This window comes from Amblyomma maculatum, chromosome 4 (assembly GCF_055883805.1).
Source record: "Amblyomma maculatum isolate TAMU_Amacu chromosome 4, ASM5588380v1, whole genome shotgun sequence".
NCBI classification, from domain to species: Eukaryota; Metazoa; Arthropoda; class Arachnida; order Ixodida; family Ixodidae; genus Amblyomma; species Amblyomma maculatum.
Window position 1 is genome coordinate 139,775,001 of NC_139347.1, and position 16,049 is coordinate 139,791,049.

The 16,049-nt window shown below is 43.9% G+C and overlaps 1 protein-coding gene across 2 annotated transcripts in view; it reads left to right on the top strand.

Moving 5' to 3' along the window:
* The window catches only part of LOC146193177 (DNA mismatch repair protein Msh6-like), a 115,742-nt gene that overhangs the window by 12,214 nt on the left and 87,479 nt on the right, over positions 1-16,049 (top strand). For both annotated transcript variants that reach the window (XM_084602592.1, XM_084602593.1), the window contains exons 4-7: positions 3,080-3,144; positions 7,550-7,705; positions 15,027-15,140; positions 15,835-15,956. In XM_084602592.1, the coding sequence (XP_084458718.1) occupies positions 3,080-3,144; positions 7,550-7,705; positions 15,027-15,140; positions 15,835-15,956 (457 nt within the window). The remainder of the gene's footprint in view (positions 1-3,079; positions 3,145-7,549; positions 7,706-15,026; positions 15,141-15,834; positions 15,957-16,049) is intronic.

Genomic DNA, 16,049 nt, shown 5'->3' on the forward strand with positions numbered 1-16,049 from the left:
CCTTCCCCAGTGCAGAGTAGCAGGCCAGATTTGAATTATTCGGGCCAACCTCTCTGCCTTTTCCTTTCAATAAATCCATCTATCTACCTGCCAATGCACGTGGAGTATGCGAGAAAGCTCACTGGCAGCCAGTAGTAAAGAGTGTTGTGACCAGAAGCAGTCGTGGTGAATCGATGGTTAGATGCTCAGCTGCTGAGGCGGAGTACCTGAAGTGAATCTCAGCTGCATTGGCCATGTTTTGAGGGAGGCACAGCACAAGGCTGTCCTGTGCTGTGCAGTGTCGCTGCTTATTAAAGTTGTCAAGTGGTCTAAATTCTCAACACTCTACTACAGAGTCATTCTTAACCTTAGAACCCCTTCAGGATGTTAAACCCCAGATGCCACTGCACACAGGGTGGCTTCTTATCTGATGCTGGTAGGAGGTTTTCGATGCATTGTGTCCCCTCCTCTGCACCATCAGTGCTAGAAACCCTGAAGAAGACAAGTGGATAAGTTGACACCATTCAGTTCGCTGGCACTGCTTCAAAAGTCAGTAAATCTTTGACCACAAGAAGGTTGTTTGCTTGAAATAGCTGTTTCTTTCTTTTTTTTTTTTTGTTAGGCATTTTTACATCAGGTAATTTCACAAATATTTATGAAAAACAAATTCTTTCCTTGCTGCTTATTTGAGGCATGGAAATGCCTTAGCAAAAGGACAGGAGTCCTAGCAGTGTCAAAATTGATTCGCTGCTTTTTAGCAGTGAAGATGTTGTGTAGATTCAGACATAGATGAAGTGTGAAGTTTTTAGTGTGAAAGTGATTATCATGGTGAGAAAACAGCCTTGGAATCCTAAGCCTGGTTGTTAAAAGTTAAAAATGGAGCTTATGTGCCAGCTGTGAAAGCTCCTAAGAAAGACAGGATTATTTTATGTAATTGATTTGCCTGTTTACTGGTACTGCATACAATGTAAAAAAAAAAAAAAAACTACGGCTACTTGCTACATAAAAAAAGTTGTGCTACTTTAGCTGCAAAATTGAATTTGTCGAAGAGATTGGTGAACAGGTTAGTTGAGTATAGTCTGGGTAGAGTGAAGGGGAAGTTAACTTTAGCTTTGTCCCAGAGGGATCTAGAGGCTTGTCAGTGGAGTTCATTTGCTTGCCAGGTGCCATCCTATGCTGCTAAGCAGAAGCCATTGTATAGGTGCTCAGTGTGCCCCACCCAGGGTGAAAACAGCGGGAGCCAATGGCAGGACAAAAAATAAAAAGATTTATAGTATATATATGAGGTTCGTTCGATTCAGCTGCACTTTCTGCACCAGTTCCATAAAGTTCTGCTGTGGAGGTGCAAGCGCACAGTACCAGTTTCAGTAGTTCAGGCGGTTCAGATGCAGCGTCGGGCACCGACTGCTTCCTGAACGAATAGAGTGCAGGCTTGCTAGCCTTGGCGGCGCTGACAAGCTGTGGTCGGCTGTGTGCAACTCGCATCAACCGACGCCAATGTTCCGGTTATCTTGATGAATTTCCAAATAGCACATGATAATGAAGTCTTGCCATTAACCAGCCACGATGCTTTTGGCTTGCACATTGTAATAAACGCCGAAAAGACCTTAGTTAATTTGGTTTGGTTTGTGGGGTTTAACATCCCAAAGCAACTCAGGCTATGAGAGACGCCTTAGTGGAGGACTCCGGAAATTTCGTTATTCCACTTGTCAACAAGAACACAATCGAATTCGCCAAGGAAACAGCTGCACATACTCACAAGACATAAACACACGCATACGGTGTGATGCATGCTGATCAGTTTTGACCATGTGTGTTTCAACCGCCCGCTGCCGCGATTAAGGTGCATATATATGCACTTTCACAACACCCCTAGCAAAAATTAACTTATTGCGATGTGCTATTTGAAAACATGTTTGGGATAATTAGCGCCACAGCCGATAGGATTTATTCGATCACGAATTCGGTGCACAAGTAATCACAAAAGTGAACCGTAATCATGTGGTCGCGGCTCGTTGCGAGTATTGCCACTGATATCAATGGTGCCAACATGTCAGATTAGACACATCGCAATGAAACGTTGAAATGAACCAGTCTCGATGCATGTGCACCACGCGGCAGCTGGCACGAAGCACACAACTTTTACTGATCATGATTGAAGTCGGCATGCATCATAATGCATGCACATGCTTACTTGTTAGACATGGTTTGAAGTACGCGTCGGCATTTCTTTGGCAAACATGGGCATCGGTCTCGATGACAAGCAGAATAACTAGGGTCGCTTCACTGTTTATCACAACACGCAAGCCATTGTCGCTCAAGCTGTCGTTTGCTTTCATGCAGCAGCTGCAGCTGTACCATTTCGGCACTGGCCACTGACGTGGTGCAGAGTTTTGCTGAACTTTTCGTGAACTCGACCTGCACGATGTCTGCACTTTTTTAAATGAATGACGTCGTGCAGAGGACACCATGTTGCATCACTGAAACGAATGGCAAAGTTCAGCGCCACATGACCCAGTTCGCGTAGGGCAGGTTATTCGAATGTACCTATATATATATATGCGAAACTGTACTTCACTTGTCTGATTGCTTCGATATTTGCCACATGCAGAAAATATTTCTAGATTATTTGAGTATTATTAGATGCATTATTTGAGTATTGAACAAAAAAAAAAAAAGATATCCCACTGTGACTTATGCAGTGCAAGCTATTTTATTGTTGCCACTTTTCAATCGCACCAGTTGCACTGCTGCATGTCCAAAATGACAACTTGAAACGCTGCCACAGAAAAAACAGAGAAAAACGGTGGAAGTGACAGGATTAACGCTAGCTGCAGTGGTGCCTCTGTTAGTGCATCGAGGCTTATGCAGTGTTTCTTTTCTTTTTTTTTTTTTTTTTGAAATAAGTGCTGTTGCCAGGGTGCTGCGCTACTTTTATGTTTTCAACTCTCTAATTGTTTAAAAATCATTGGTGAAGTAATGTTGCTGTGGTGCCACTCCTGTTATTTTCTTTGCTGTGTAGCAGGGTGAAAAGTTTGAGAGGTTTTATAGGGTCTTGGTTGTTGTGGAACACTCTATGACCTCATCCTCCATCCTGCAGGTGAAGATAGCAGTCGAGAAGAGGAGGTGGAAGATGATGACGAGGAAGAGGGAGATGATAAGGAGGTGGGTGTGGGCTTTACTAATCTTCTTTTGTTCATGTGGATACATTCTTCTGCATGCTTTACTGGTAGACAGGTGCGTGGAAAAAGTTTCAGTAAAACAAGAAAAGGATTTTGTGTCAATCTCAACTTGGCAGTCAAAGCAAGAAAGAAACAAAGGTTCCCTTTTCCTCCTTTACCTGGGCAGGGCACAGTCAGTGTTAATGACCATTTGTGTCTTGCATATAAAAAGCGGAACATCATTAATTCTTTTGCACGTTGGCAAAAAATCTGTTGCAGGAAAGCTGCCACAGATATTCAAATTGAATGGTGCCTTTGTATTGCAGTGGAATGTGTTAACCGAACTTTGCTTACCAGTTTATGCCGCTATGCTCTAATCAACATCAGCTTTGCCAAAAAGGCTTCCTTATCTAAATTCGAACTCCGCATCATTCAAAGAAATATTCAGAGCCCATCAAGTTTAAATTATCGGGAGTTGACTCTGTTTGAAAACAAAGCAGAAAGGCAAAAGGAACAGCGCAGCAATTGCTTAACAAGTTGCACTACATTGGAGTTTTCATCATTGTCTCCGGCAAAGCTTTGCACATTGTTAAATGAGCAACTACCGCTGTGGGCACCGTGTAGCCAACAGGTGTCTCCACCATCCGCGCTGGGGTCAGTTGTGTGTCTCGGATTAAAGGGCTATCCGACACTACAAACAGTTCAGTGGAGACATGGCCTCTGGAAGCAATGCACTGCGGCTCATAGCAGCAGGGTGTCAGCGTGCCAGTGCCCTCACAGGTTTCTTGACGCAAAAACCACGTTTCTGAGGTGAAGTGTGGGGCCCAGTAGATAACGCAGACAAGCATTGTTTACCGCCCCAAATTTTCACCGCGACAGTGCACTTTAGCCAAGGATTGCATGGAATATACGCAGCGCTGACAGTTTACTGCAAGGAAACCGTACCTGCTGTTGGCACGCACTCTTTTTACTCAGTAATACCAGCCCTGCTCAGAACCATGTTGCCATAGAGTAAGGCCACGTTCTTCAAGCAACAGTAAGCCAACTGCCAGCTCTTTGCAACCCATCTGCACCAGCTGCGGACACGCTAAGATGCGTACGAGTGAAAAAAAAGTTGCCGTAAGCAAACATGGAAATGCAGACAAATGCAGAAGTGGCACAGAATTTGCCCGAGTTGTGAACTTTGACAGCTGCAACCAAGTGTGATGAATTGTGCAGTCAGTAGGGCACTCGCTCGTCAGTTTATTCAGTATAAGTTGTGTGATAAATTTGTGGTTTTCATGGATTTTAAGGTTAGCTGGGGCTTCAAGTAAACCAATTTCAAACTAGTACTATTAACCCTTTCGCTGTCACGAACGTACCGGTACGTTTTTGCTCTTCCCCCCCCACCCCACCCCACAGTGTCATCGGTACGTTTTTTATCGTGCGTTTAAAACTTCGCACTGGCACGCTTAGACAGGCTGCGCCATCTGTAATATCTTTCTGCAAGTTCTTATTTTCGCCTCTCGTTGTGTTGATACGTATATACTGAAGAGTATGGAGAAACCGCGCCCACCCTCGCCACCTTCTTTGCTGGGGGGCGCGGTCGCTCCGCGCGCTACTCTATCGCACTAAATGATCACACGGTGTGCGCGTTTCGCGGCGTGCGGGTGTGGTTACGGGTTCAAGGATTGTTCTGCTACTGCTGTAGGTGTGCAGGTTTTTATTTTTATTCTGTTGTCATGTCTGCTACGACGCCGCGTCACGTTCAGGGGCTCGCGCCGTCGACACATGACTCGATCGCTGCTTTCGCTCTCTCTTGCTGCGTCCTTGCTTGCGACTAGCAACAGCAAAGGAGGTTGTTTTCATAGTTGTTTTAGCCTCTTTCCATCTCCTTCTGTCATCTTGATTTCACAACGTGCCATTTTTCTTCGTTGTGTGGGCCACCGAAAGTGCGCCTTCCATGCGCGCGGTTACTTTCGGATTGCTGACCGGGCAGGATCTTCGACTGCGAACTGGAGCGATGGCTCTTTTGATTATAAATACGAGCCGAGCTCGGATTCAGACTCTCAAGAAGTATCGAGCACTTTTTCCTTATATTATCCTTATTTAGCTAATATATAATTAGGCTGATAATGATGATGATGCTAATTACTAACAGCTGCAGAACACTGAAATGTCCATATTCCGTTGACTATGTTATTTGTATAGCAATCATAATAAAAAAAAATCGCTATGCTCGTTTCCTAATATGCTCGTTCCCTGAAACCAAGCCGACACTGGGGGTGCGTCACAGCCAGAAACGCCCTACAGCAAAAGGGTTAAAATTTTGCTTTGTGTGTGTTCTTCTGTCTTTACAATACGTAAAAGTGACAGTAATTACCACACCCAAGTTCTGAACAGTTTTGTGCATGCTTGTGTGTGTACATGCATGTGCACATACGTGGTTTAGGTGCCAGTCATTGCATCTGCACACAGAGATGTTTTCTGTTTATTTTTTTTGCTGCCTCCCATGTCTAGTCTTTTTGCACAGTGCGTGCCATTTTGTTTACTCGTCGGTATTCCGGTTAGCAGGCGACAGGCCGCTCAAACTGAACCTCTTGCTGATGTTCGTCCCTGGGCTCATGTGGAAGCCTTGGATTGTGTTATGACTGCAACCAGCATGACGGATTCGGCTAGGCTAGGTTTTCTTGCTAGGGGAAGCAGCGTGAAGGATGGGGATAAACACAAAAGCTGACAGGACGGACAGGCGCTTTTGTGTTCGTTCTCATCTTGCTTTCCATAGCCATGCAGCCAGACCAGCGAGCACAAATCATAGTTGGAGGTTTCCTTTCTTTCGAGTAAGAAGTCTGCATGCGCTGTGCTGACTGCAATGAAGCGATTGGTGAGGCTGTAGTAATCTCAGCTTTACAGCCTCACTGCTTCCTTCATGCTTGGCAGATACCACCAGAGCTCTTTATTATTACCAGTTGGGAAAATTTTCATAGGGCCAATGCATCAAAACACGGGGGCTCTGATTGGTCAGAATTCTGGTGTTTATGAGTAGTGGCAGTCCTCGCAGCCATTAAAGGAAACTCTAAGTTCCGAACTTTGATTGTTGGTAAATGCATGACCATCTGGAAAATAAAATATAAGTTAAAGAGTTGCAGTAGCGAAAATTCTTAGACATAATAGTTGTATAGTTAATTAAGGTCGCAAACAAAAAAGAAAAAAGTGATTTCTAGAAGGCAATGATGGTAACAGCAGAAAGCTTGTTTTTGCGGCAATTCATAGGCACCTGAAAAGTATGTATTAAAGCTAGTCACTTTTTGAAGCGGAGTTTTCCAACTGGTATGATCCAAGAGCTGTGGCTACCACAGCACTTAAGTGTACATAGCTTTTGCAAATAATACATAGCGTTTAGTGCGTAGTGTTAACATATGGGGATGATGGTGCTGATGGTGAGCATGGTGCCCGTTGATGGCAGCTGCAATGAGGACATTAGGGATCAGAAAAAAAAAGAAAGAAGAACCCGTATTTCAAAATCTTGACAGTGCTGTCATCCTAGGGATGTTAGGGAGAACCTAAACTGCACCTTTCCTTCTGAGTTGTATTGTGATTGTACTCTGGCAAGCTGCTTGTTCAGCAGCTTCATCCACATTTGAATGTTTGTTCCTCCGTCTGTCTTTGTTCTACCCTTTCTGCTGCAACCAACCTAGTGTAGTTTAGTTCTGTGTTGGCTGTAAGTAATGCATTGTAGTGTTTATTCCATCTTCACATTAGCACGTTCCCGCCTGGGTGGCGCAGTGGTTATGGCGCTTGACTACTGTTCCCAAGGATGCGAGATTAAATCCTGGCCTCGGCTGCCGCTTTTTGATGGAGGCGAAAAGCAAGACGCCCGTGTGCTGTGCGATGTCAGTGCACGTTAAAGAACCCTAGGTGGTTGAAATTTCTGGAGTCCTCCACTGTGGTCGCTTTTAGACGTTAAAGCCTGCAAACCATCATCAAGCATGAACCAGTCTGAGCAAAATGCATTTGCTGGATATTGCCACTTGCAGATAGTTAACTCAAAGGGCACCCTTGTGGGGTGCCTCTTGCAGGAAACCTTGCCTGTGCAGCTAGTTGATTTGAAGTTAGTAGTCGGCCTTGTGTTTTGGCCCTCAAACACTTGCAGCAGGCGAATATCTGTCTTGTATGTGATAGATGCAGGGCTTAATGCACATTGCTGCCAGTTATCTCCTGGTTAAACACGGGGTGTAAACAGCCATTTTCTGGCCGTGGCGCTTGGCTTGTCTGAGGGAAAAATTATTGGAAAGATGAATCTTTGACTGCTCCTCGTGCAGATGAAAAACAAGTTATTAGTCGTGGGGCTATTTGTGAATGCTGCACGCAACATTAAAATCAGGTTACCGTGTTCATGATGTTTTCCCACCTTTGTGCCTTTCACACAGCCATCGCACAAAAGGCGGCGCATCGTACTGCCTTCGGACAGTAGCTCTGAGGATGAGTTCAAGCCTGGTAAATACGATGATATCGAGTCTGACTCTGCAAGCAGCGGTGTTGACGAGAACTTAGTCTCAGACCCGGAACCCGAGTCACCGGAAAAGGTGAGCTTTGACTTAGAGATGGTGTCAGAACAATTGGCTGTTGCCAAGAAAAAGCAGTGTGCACAACATACTATAATTTTAGAAAGGTTCAATGATTATTTTATACGAGATGTTGTGTGGCTGGCTGAGGCGGGTTGCAACTGCATGCTGTGCTTGCTGCATTGTGTTTGGCATAAGCTGGAAATGCACACAGAATTGCAATAATTGTAGTAATGTGTTCACATGGAAGAACTGCTGTGCTGTGAAAACTTAACTTCCGTGCTGTGAAAGCTTTGTGCACAGTTCTCTTGTAGACGCCAACTTGACATAGGGGACTGTTCGTAGCCTATGGACCTAATGTTGTAGTTGCTGCATATGTGAAAGGGTGTACAGATAACTGGATTGATAAGAGTTAGGAATAGCAGTTAGCGTAGAATACTGTAATAATCTATGGTGCACCGGTTGATAACATTGCCTTGGCAAGTAACTCAGGGGACTAATTGGAAAACATGATTGAGGACCTTGGTAAGCAAAGCCGTATAGCGGGCCAAGAAAATGAACAAGTAGAAATCTAGACTAATGTTCAGTAGTCTTAGAAACGCATGGTTGCTTAGGATACATAGTCAGCGAAGCGTTTATAGTTGTCAGAGGTCAGGGCAGTAGGGTGATCCAGACCACAAGAGTGAAATGCCCTCTCGCTGATGAATTAGAGCCATACAGTATCCCGCAAGATGAATATATATACTGTTAGGCAGGAATATAACCCCACTATAGTAAACTCGGATAAAGTAAAAACTCTGATACAGTTGAACCCCGTTATAAGAGACACTGATGTAACAGACAATCCGATATAAGAGACACCATTCACCCAAATGGTTGGCCACCCTATGACTTTCATTAATTGGGCCTCTTTTTTAACAGACATTGGATGTAGAAGACAACTGGCTATAAAGGACAAATTAGCCTTGAAATTTGGTACTCAGTCTTGCTTGTAACAGACATTTTAACATTAGACGCTGAACCATCCACCGCCAGCTTCAGTAGCAGCTACAGTGAAAACAAGAGAGACACATCTGTGCCATCATTATTAATTATAACTTCAGCTAACAAAGAGCAGGTCAGTCAGCTATGAAATGACTAAAAGAAGCCGCTGCAGTGGGAATGCAATGTAGATAAGCTCTCCAGGCTTGCCACGAAGAGCTCAAGTGCTACTGCATATGCAAGCATCTGAGCAAGCATATTGAGAGCATGCACGTTGGGTTCTCCAATTAGTGGAGCTTCCTATCACGAATTACCATAGCTGTTGTGTCCACTAGTCTGAAGAATATAGCGAAAATTGTCTATTATGTTACAATGCAGTATGAACAACACATCTATCACGTAAATGCAAAGAAAGTGCTCAGGTGGTACCGCTGACATAAGCGTGCCTAAAAAGCGAGACATAACCAAGTCAAGACCAAAACAAATGGCATAAAAACAGAATTTGTTCTGCTCTGGCGAGGACAGATAAACTTCTCTGCTTGCTATTCAACCAGTTTCAACTCCACTCAGAAAGGCCTCGTTTGCTTTTCATTTATTTTTCGTCTGAGTAGCGACATTCACAGACTTGCTACGCAAAGCCACTGTTACCCTTTGTCAAACAAGCATAAATTTCTGAGGGATATTTTTGTGAGTGGTGTTTAATAGTTTTGGCTGCTTCTAGCACCTCTGTGGTAAACTGGTTACTTTTAGGATTTGGTGGCGCTTTTTTTTGCTTGAATTCTTGTAGTGTTACCAGACACATAACTTAGTTGCGAATCTGCAAACATAGTTTGCCATCATGTATAGTTTTGGCACATTGGTCATGAGGCTCTCGGCCTGATTTTCAAGCTGGGAGAGGCTGTGTTGAACAGCTCTCAATGCAGCCATGAAGAAGACCAAGATTTACAACTATTTCAGCAGTAAATAAATATACGAAAGTTACAAGGTGTGGTCAGTGTGGTGGTCCACCAAGGAAATGCAATATGTAAATAGAACCCATAGCAACGCTTTTGCAACATGGTGTACCCTTCTTTTTTGCATATTTTAACAGTAGGATGCCTATGCAAGAACAAGGTATGATTAGAAAATGTAAATGTGGTACCCTGCTTATAAGGGACCTCTTATATAAGAGACAAAAACTGCTCCCCAGTGCATGTCTCTTATAAAGGGGTTCAACTAGTAAAGTGAAGCTGAAGTTCCAGTTCATCTTCCATAGACAACTGTACGTTTCCCCCCTTTTATAGTAAAGATATTTTTGGTAAAAATCAGTTATAGTAAAGTGGGCCTGGCCGCGGCGATGACTCCCACGATATGACACCGCCGCTCGCGCACTAGAATCGCGAGGCAAATATTTTTGTATTTGAAAACAAAAAAATAACACCAAGTGTTCTTTTACTTTACCACCAGACGGAGAAGCCTACTTTACGGAGGCCTCGAAGCTGGGAGAGAAAGCATTTAGCGTATAATAAAAACGAAGAGGTAAAGCTGTCTACAAACCTAGGAAGGAGGCGGCGCGGTCCATAGTAAAGTGTAGCAAAGAATGGGGAAGAAGACGAAACGGGCAAACATTCACAGCACTGTGCAGCACGAAGCATGAGGTAGTGGAGGAAAGAAGTGGAGGTGCAGCGTGTGTGGTCTTGCAGCGCTTGATTGCCACGTTCATTTATCATTTAATGCCTTTTACAAGACAGAAACAGCAAGAAGTGAGACGGCGTTCATGCAAGGCTTTAGTTTTCACATGAAATGAAACTTGGTTGTATTCGTAGCCTAATTGTCCTCATGCTTAAGAGGTACTTCTACAAGATGTAAAACATTTTTATAGCTGAAAAAAATTACACAGAGATTAAAACAGAGAAGTGGAAGGTGTTTCAGAGCAGTTTTTGTTCTTTTTTTATTAAGCAACAAGACGTGTTCAATAAGGGCCCATTTAACTACCATACAGCATCTTAGGACCATGCCATCACCAAAAACTGATATAGTAAAGATTTTTGCTTGTCCCAGTGACTTTAATACTTTACTATAAAGGGGTTTTACAATCGAACCTCTATAAATGAAGTCCTACTCGCAGCCGAAAAAAAGGTGCAACGTTTAGACACTAGAAAGAGTGGGTCAGGGAACAAATGCGGCTTTATGACATCCTCATTGAAATCGAGAAGAAGAAATGGGCTTGGGTAATGCATGCAATGCAAAGGCAAGAAACTGATAACTTGAGTACTGGAATAGATCTCGAGAGGGTATGCAAGCATAGCTACGGTTGGCGTGATCATGTGGAAGTATGAGATTGGGAAATCAGTGGGGATGAGGTGGCCTCAGCTCGCACAGGATCAATGAGAGGGATATGAGAGCAGCCTTTTTGTGCAGTGGTTGAAGCGAGGCTGACAGGGATGATTTTGATGTGAAAGGCTGCTAAAAAAATTGAAATCCATGCACAGAAAAGAATGAAAGAACAGGACACAACATGAGCACTACTACCAACATTCTGTTGCATGCAGAGAGATACACAAGAACCAAGAACCGACTACCCAACTTCAAACCTTGCTAACAAAAGCCATGTTCAATGGAAAGTGGTTTCCCTGCCCATTTCCATGTGTAGTGTTATAGTATGTGTCCCTTGCCATTTGTCGGGAACACAGTGGAAGAAAGAGAGGTGCTCCGACGGCGCGACGCGGCCTCTGCGCCGGTTCGGCTGGCGTGCCTATGGAGCACCGGCGCGCGCGCTGATAATTTCCCACCTAAATCAGCATTAAAAGGCCTCAGCCCTTAGATATTTCTTTTTCGATATTTACACCCCGACTTCTGAGCAGGTAGAAACTTCCGTAATGCTGACTAAACAAATAACTCCATTTCCGAGCACAACGCGCTGCGCTCGCCGCTCCGAAGCGTGCACCGGGCGCGCTTCTAGCGGATTGTTGCCACGTCTGGCCAATTGAAGAGCAACTTCATGGCATCATGCCATCGGTGCAATGCCTCTTGGGTAGCTGTTGAATGCATGTGCAATGGAGCTTCTCTAGTCTATCCGTCCTTTGTTCGCACCGCAGCCAGACGCCGATAACATGGTGGTGAAGGAAGCAAGATCAAAATGCTGTCGGGGAGGTTTGAGCACCTGCTTCATCCTTGCGGGTGCGACAACCGTTGCCACATGAGAAACTGCGCTTCGCCAGATGGTATCAGAACGTGGTGCTCCAGTGGCAAAGCGAAGTATCGAACACAATAAAAGCAGAGCTATGTGTAGCCGGATGCGCTTGCCTATTTCAGATGACGGCATCCACACGGTCAGACTGGGTCTTTTGCCGCGCGTTTGATCTGCAATCCACACTTTATGCCGGCACGCATAGCCTGCACTGCGTGAAAGAAACAAAGAAACTGCGCACAGGAATGAAGATAATGTGCGCCGTCGAATGATTAAAATAAACGATTGCAGCCAAGAAACATTGTTTTAACGAGGCAGTTCTCCATGACCTTCACAATTTTTTCATTTTACTAATAATATTTGGAATATGTTGATTGCTCATATCATATTTTTGTATCATATTTTTGCGCAATCTGTGTTTTGGTGAAGATAAAATTCGAAAAACATCTCCGTGCTGCCCAATGCCACAAGCGCATCAGGAACACCACGCATACAAATTTTCAAATCATTCACTACGGTGTCTGCCAGCTAATTTGCAACATTGAGACATAAATGTCTAAGTACAATATTATGCCACAATTGAAAAATGGTGTGAGATTCAGAAATGTCTTAGAATCTTGAAACCTGCGTCGTACGCTGAGACTTGTGCAAGGGCGTTATTGGAGTGGTTGTAATTACCAGCACAATAAAATTATGCAATATGTTTTCAATAAATTTAAAAGCTGAAGTAAAGAAGAATAGGTGGACAAAGCTTAAAAAATGTAAAAAAAATTAAAAATTTTATTGTTCGCTGTTTTCTTGAAATTAGCATGATCTTAATGTCTGTATTGAAGCATTATATAAATATAAGCTTTCGCAGTTTGATAGATAATTATGCTGAGAACATAGTGTGGAAGTATTGTTGCTCTACCACAAACTTTTTTTGAGACACAAGGCCTGTGAAATAGGCAAAATTTTATTTCCTGGGCCGATTTCGCCCCGCCGTGGTGGTGCAGTGGTGAAGATTCCCAACTACTTTGCCAGAGTACCCGGGTTCGATCCCGACCTCCGGTGGCTGCGTTTCGATGGAGGCGAAACGAAGAGGTGTCCGTGTGCTGTGTGATGACGTTAAAGATCCCCGGGTGGTCAAAATTACTCCTTAGCCCTCCACTAAGGCACCCCTTTCTCTTTCCGCTTTCACTCCCACCTGTTGTGACAGATACTGCACCTTTTCTTTCTTCTGAACCGATTATTATACTTTAAGAAATTTTATAAAAACAGACTAGGTGTTTCTCATAAATTTGGTGGAAAGGAGTAGCTGGCACAGTTATGCGGCACCAACCTTTCTTTTATTGTTCATGTAAATAAAAAAAATCTACGCTTCCCAAAAAACCAAAATTATCTGAATACAAACAAAAGCATGCATATTTTTAGTGAGACCATTTTCAGCTACCTACCTTTATTATGCTTTCTGTAATCAATAACCAGAGTTGTCAAAAACAACAGAGAACAAAAGCGTGGCACTTGACTCCTTCGTTATTATTAATTTCCTATGCCCCCCCCCCCAAAAAAAAAATGGCAGCAAAACCAAAGCTGATATCTTCTTTCCAGTCATCGGGCAACAATATATGAAACTTTAAAATCAATATATAAGGTCGGCTGACCATCCCCTTGTTTGATCTTACATGGAATCACCCTTTAGCATCATAAGTTCAAATTGTGCTGTAATGCAAGCCATGCACGTGTGCATGGTAATAAAAATAAATGCGAGCAAAGGCGAGCCTACGGGTTCCGCTGTTCAAATTTCTTGCATCAGAAGCCTTCTACAATTGTCTGTAATGCAATAAATCAGGACACTAGCGTCTTTTTGTTATCAACCAGAAAAAAGAATGGCGAGAAGAAATTCAAACAGCGTAGTGTGCAAACGTAACTTTGTTAGTTTGTTTTTTTTTATCGCGACAATACGTGAAACTTTGCACATGTTGCCAGCTGTGAAAGCTCGCAATAGTCATCTTGCACTCCTTTGGATGCTTTTTACGAGCCGCTCACAGGAGTGCTTTCAGGAAAGATTGTATAACTCGTGTTTGTCGTAAACCGCAAAGCTGCATATCAGTTAAGAAATCATTCATGCGACCCCTAATCGAATTATAACCCCCAAAATGGGCAGAAATATAAATTTACATACCTCCAATCAAAAAAAAAATTTGTTTCAAGCAGGTGAACATCCCTACATGTCAAAATCATGCGCCCATAGAAACGCCAGCGAAACGAGCGACGAGACAGGCCCCCGAGTACCAGTGCTGCCCCTGGCGACCGCATCATGCGTAAAAGTCCTACTAAGCGGCCGCTTCTCGCGGCGCCGTCGGAGCACCTCTCTTTCTTTCACCGTGGTCGGGAACAAATTTCAAACCTCGGGGCACCATTATCTTGTCTTCAACATTTGGGGTGCGTTCCAATTCTTAGACGTCTAGCAAGACTGCTTCGTAGACGTCTACAGGTTCGCGTAATGGAATGCGTCTACCTGTCTATGCCTGGCATCACCTCACGGGCAAGACTGCTTCGTAGACGTCTACAAGTTCGCGTAATGGAACGCGTCTACCTGTCTACGCCTAGCGTCACCTTACGGCATAAAGGTTGAACTAAAACATTTGGATAACTATTATAACATTGTTTTCTTTAAAACTTTACGACAATACAGAGAAACACGTTTTTAACGGTTCACCGATTTTTTGCAGCAACAATATTGCATGTGCTGCGCCACAACGCAGATAGACTATTAATCGGTTAATTTGTAGCAGACTGACTTCTCATGCAATGGGCCCGCACACGGCTTGACGGAAGGGAATGTTAGTCCGTTTTTACGTTTTTATTACTGATGTTGAAGTGTACATGCTTCTGTACAGGAGACTGCTTCGCGAGAATTGGAACGCGTCCCAAGATAACTGCCCGGCTAGCCGTCTTAGTAGACGTCTACTAGGGGGTATTGGAACGCACCCTTGATGCTCTCTTTGGTGGTACTAGTGTAGTGCTAGGTGGCTGAACCGGCTTGTCTGTTCACCAACCCAACTGCATTGGCAACAGGCCAGTCCTTGCTGCTGTGCTTGCAACTCCTGCAAGAGGCGGAGACATTGTTCTTTTTTTAGCATGCATGCGCCTTTCTTACTTGTGCATGACTGGTGTGTTCAGATTTGTATCTACGCCCCTGCCCTGCAGACCCCCCAGAAGAAGCAGTCCAAGAAGCGCAAGCTACGAGGTACTCCCAGCAGCACTCCCACCTCCAGCAAGTCACCCGCGGTCCGGAAACTGGCCAACTTTGCCTCGCCCAAGGTGCGTGCGGCCAAAGATGTCAGGAGCAACACTTGTGGCTTAGGTCACCTCTAGTTTTCAGTGTACGGTAGTATGCTTGCAGATGCACAGTCTGAAGCAGTTATGATTTAGTTACGATTATTTTGGGCTCATCTGGATGCCTTTAAATTACTGCACCCCAGTTAAAGAAGACGAATTGGAACTTCTAAAAACATGACTGTAGCTAGTTAGGGACTTGATGTAAATAGTGTATTTGCAATTTGGCAGGTTTCATTTTTATATATATTTGGAAGTTATGGTTGGTGTTTTCTGAGAACAGAAACTGGGTGAGTTGAGTTGCATGTGCGGAGTGTCCTCGTTTGTTTTTGTCTTTATTTTCTTCCAATTTTTTTGTAATGATGTTGCTGGAAATTGAGTCTATTTTTATATGAAGGTGGAAATGTTGCATGAATGCAATTTTGTAATCTGTTTTATTCTGGAGCTTGAATTTACTGGGACTGCCAGCAACTGTTACAGGTGCATGTGCACCTTGATGGTTCACAACACAAAACCTGATTGCAATTTTGCAGACATCAAGAGCTGTTACCAGGTAAGATCAATTTTGTAATGCTGTGTACTCTACCACGAGTGTAGTTCGTGTCTATATGTGGATATTTAGAGCATGTTCCTGCAATATCTACGGGCTCAGTTTTGACATTCAACTTCTGTTGAACAGGCTGCTTCGCAGGCCAAGTCTGAATCCGAGCAAGCAGCCAAAGCAACAGACGGTGCAGGTGCCACAGGGCTTCAGACGTGGGCACACCTCTCATACGACTTCCTCAAGGAGGGCAAGCGCAGGTTGGTGTGGTGAAGTTATTGTGAATTATGTATAGTGTTATTGTACAGTGTACGGTAAAACACGTTGAAGTATGAAAGCCTCCATCCCAACAC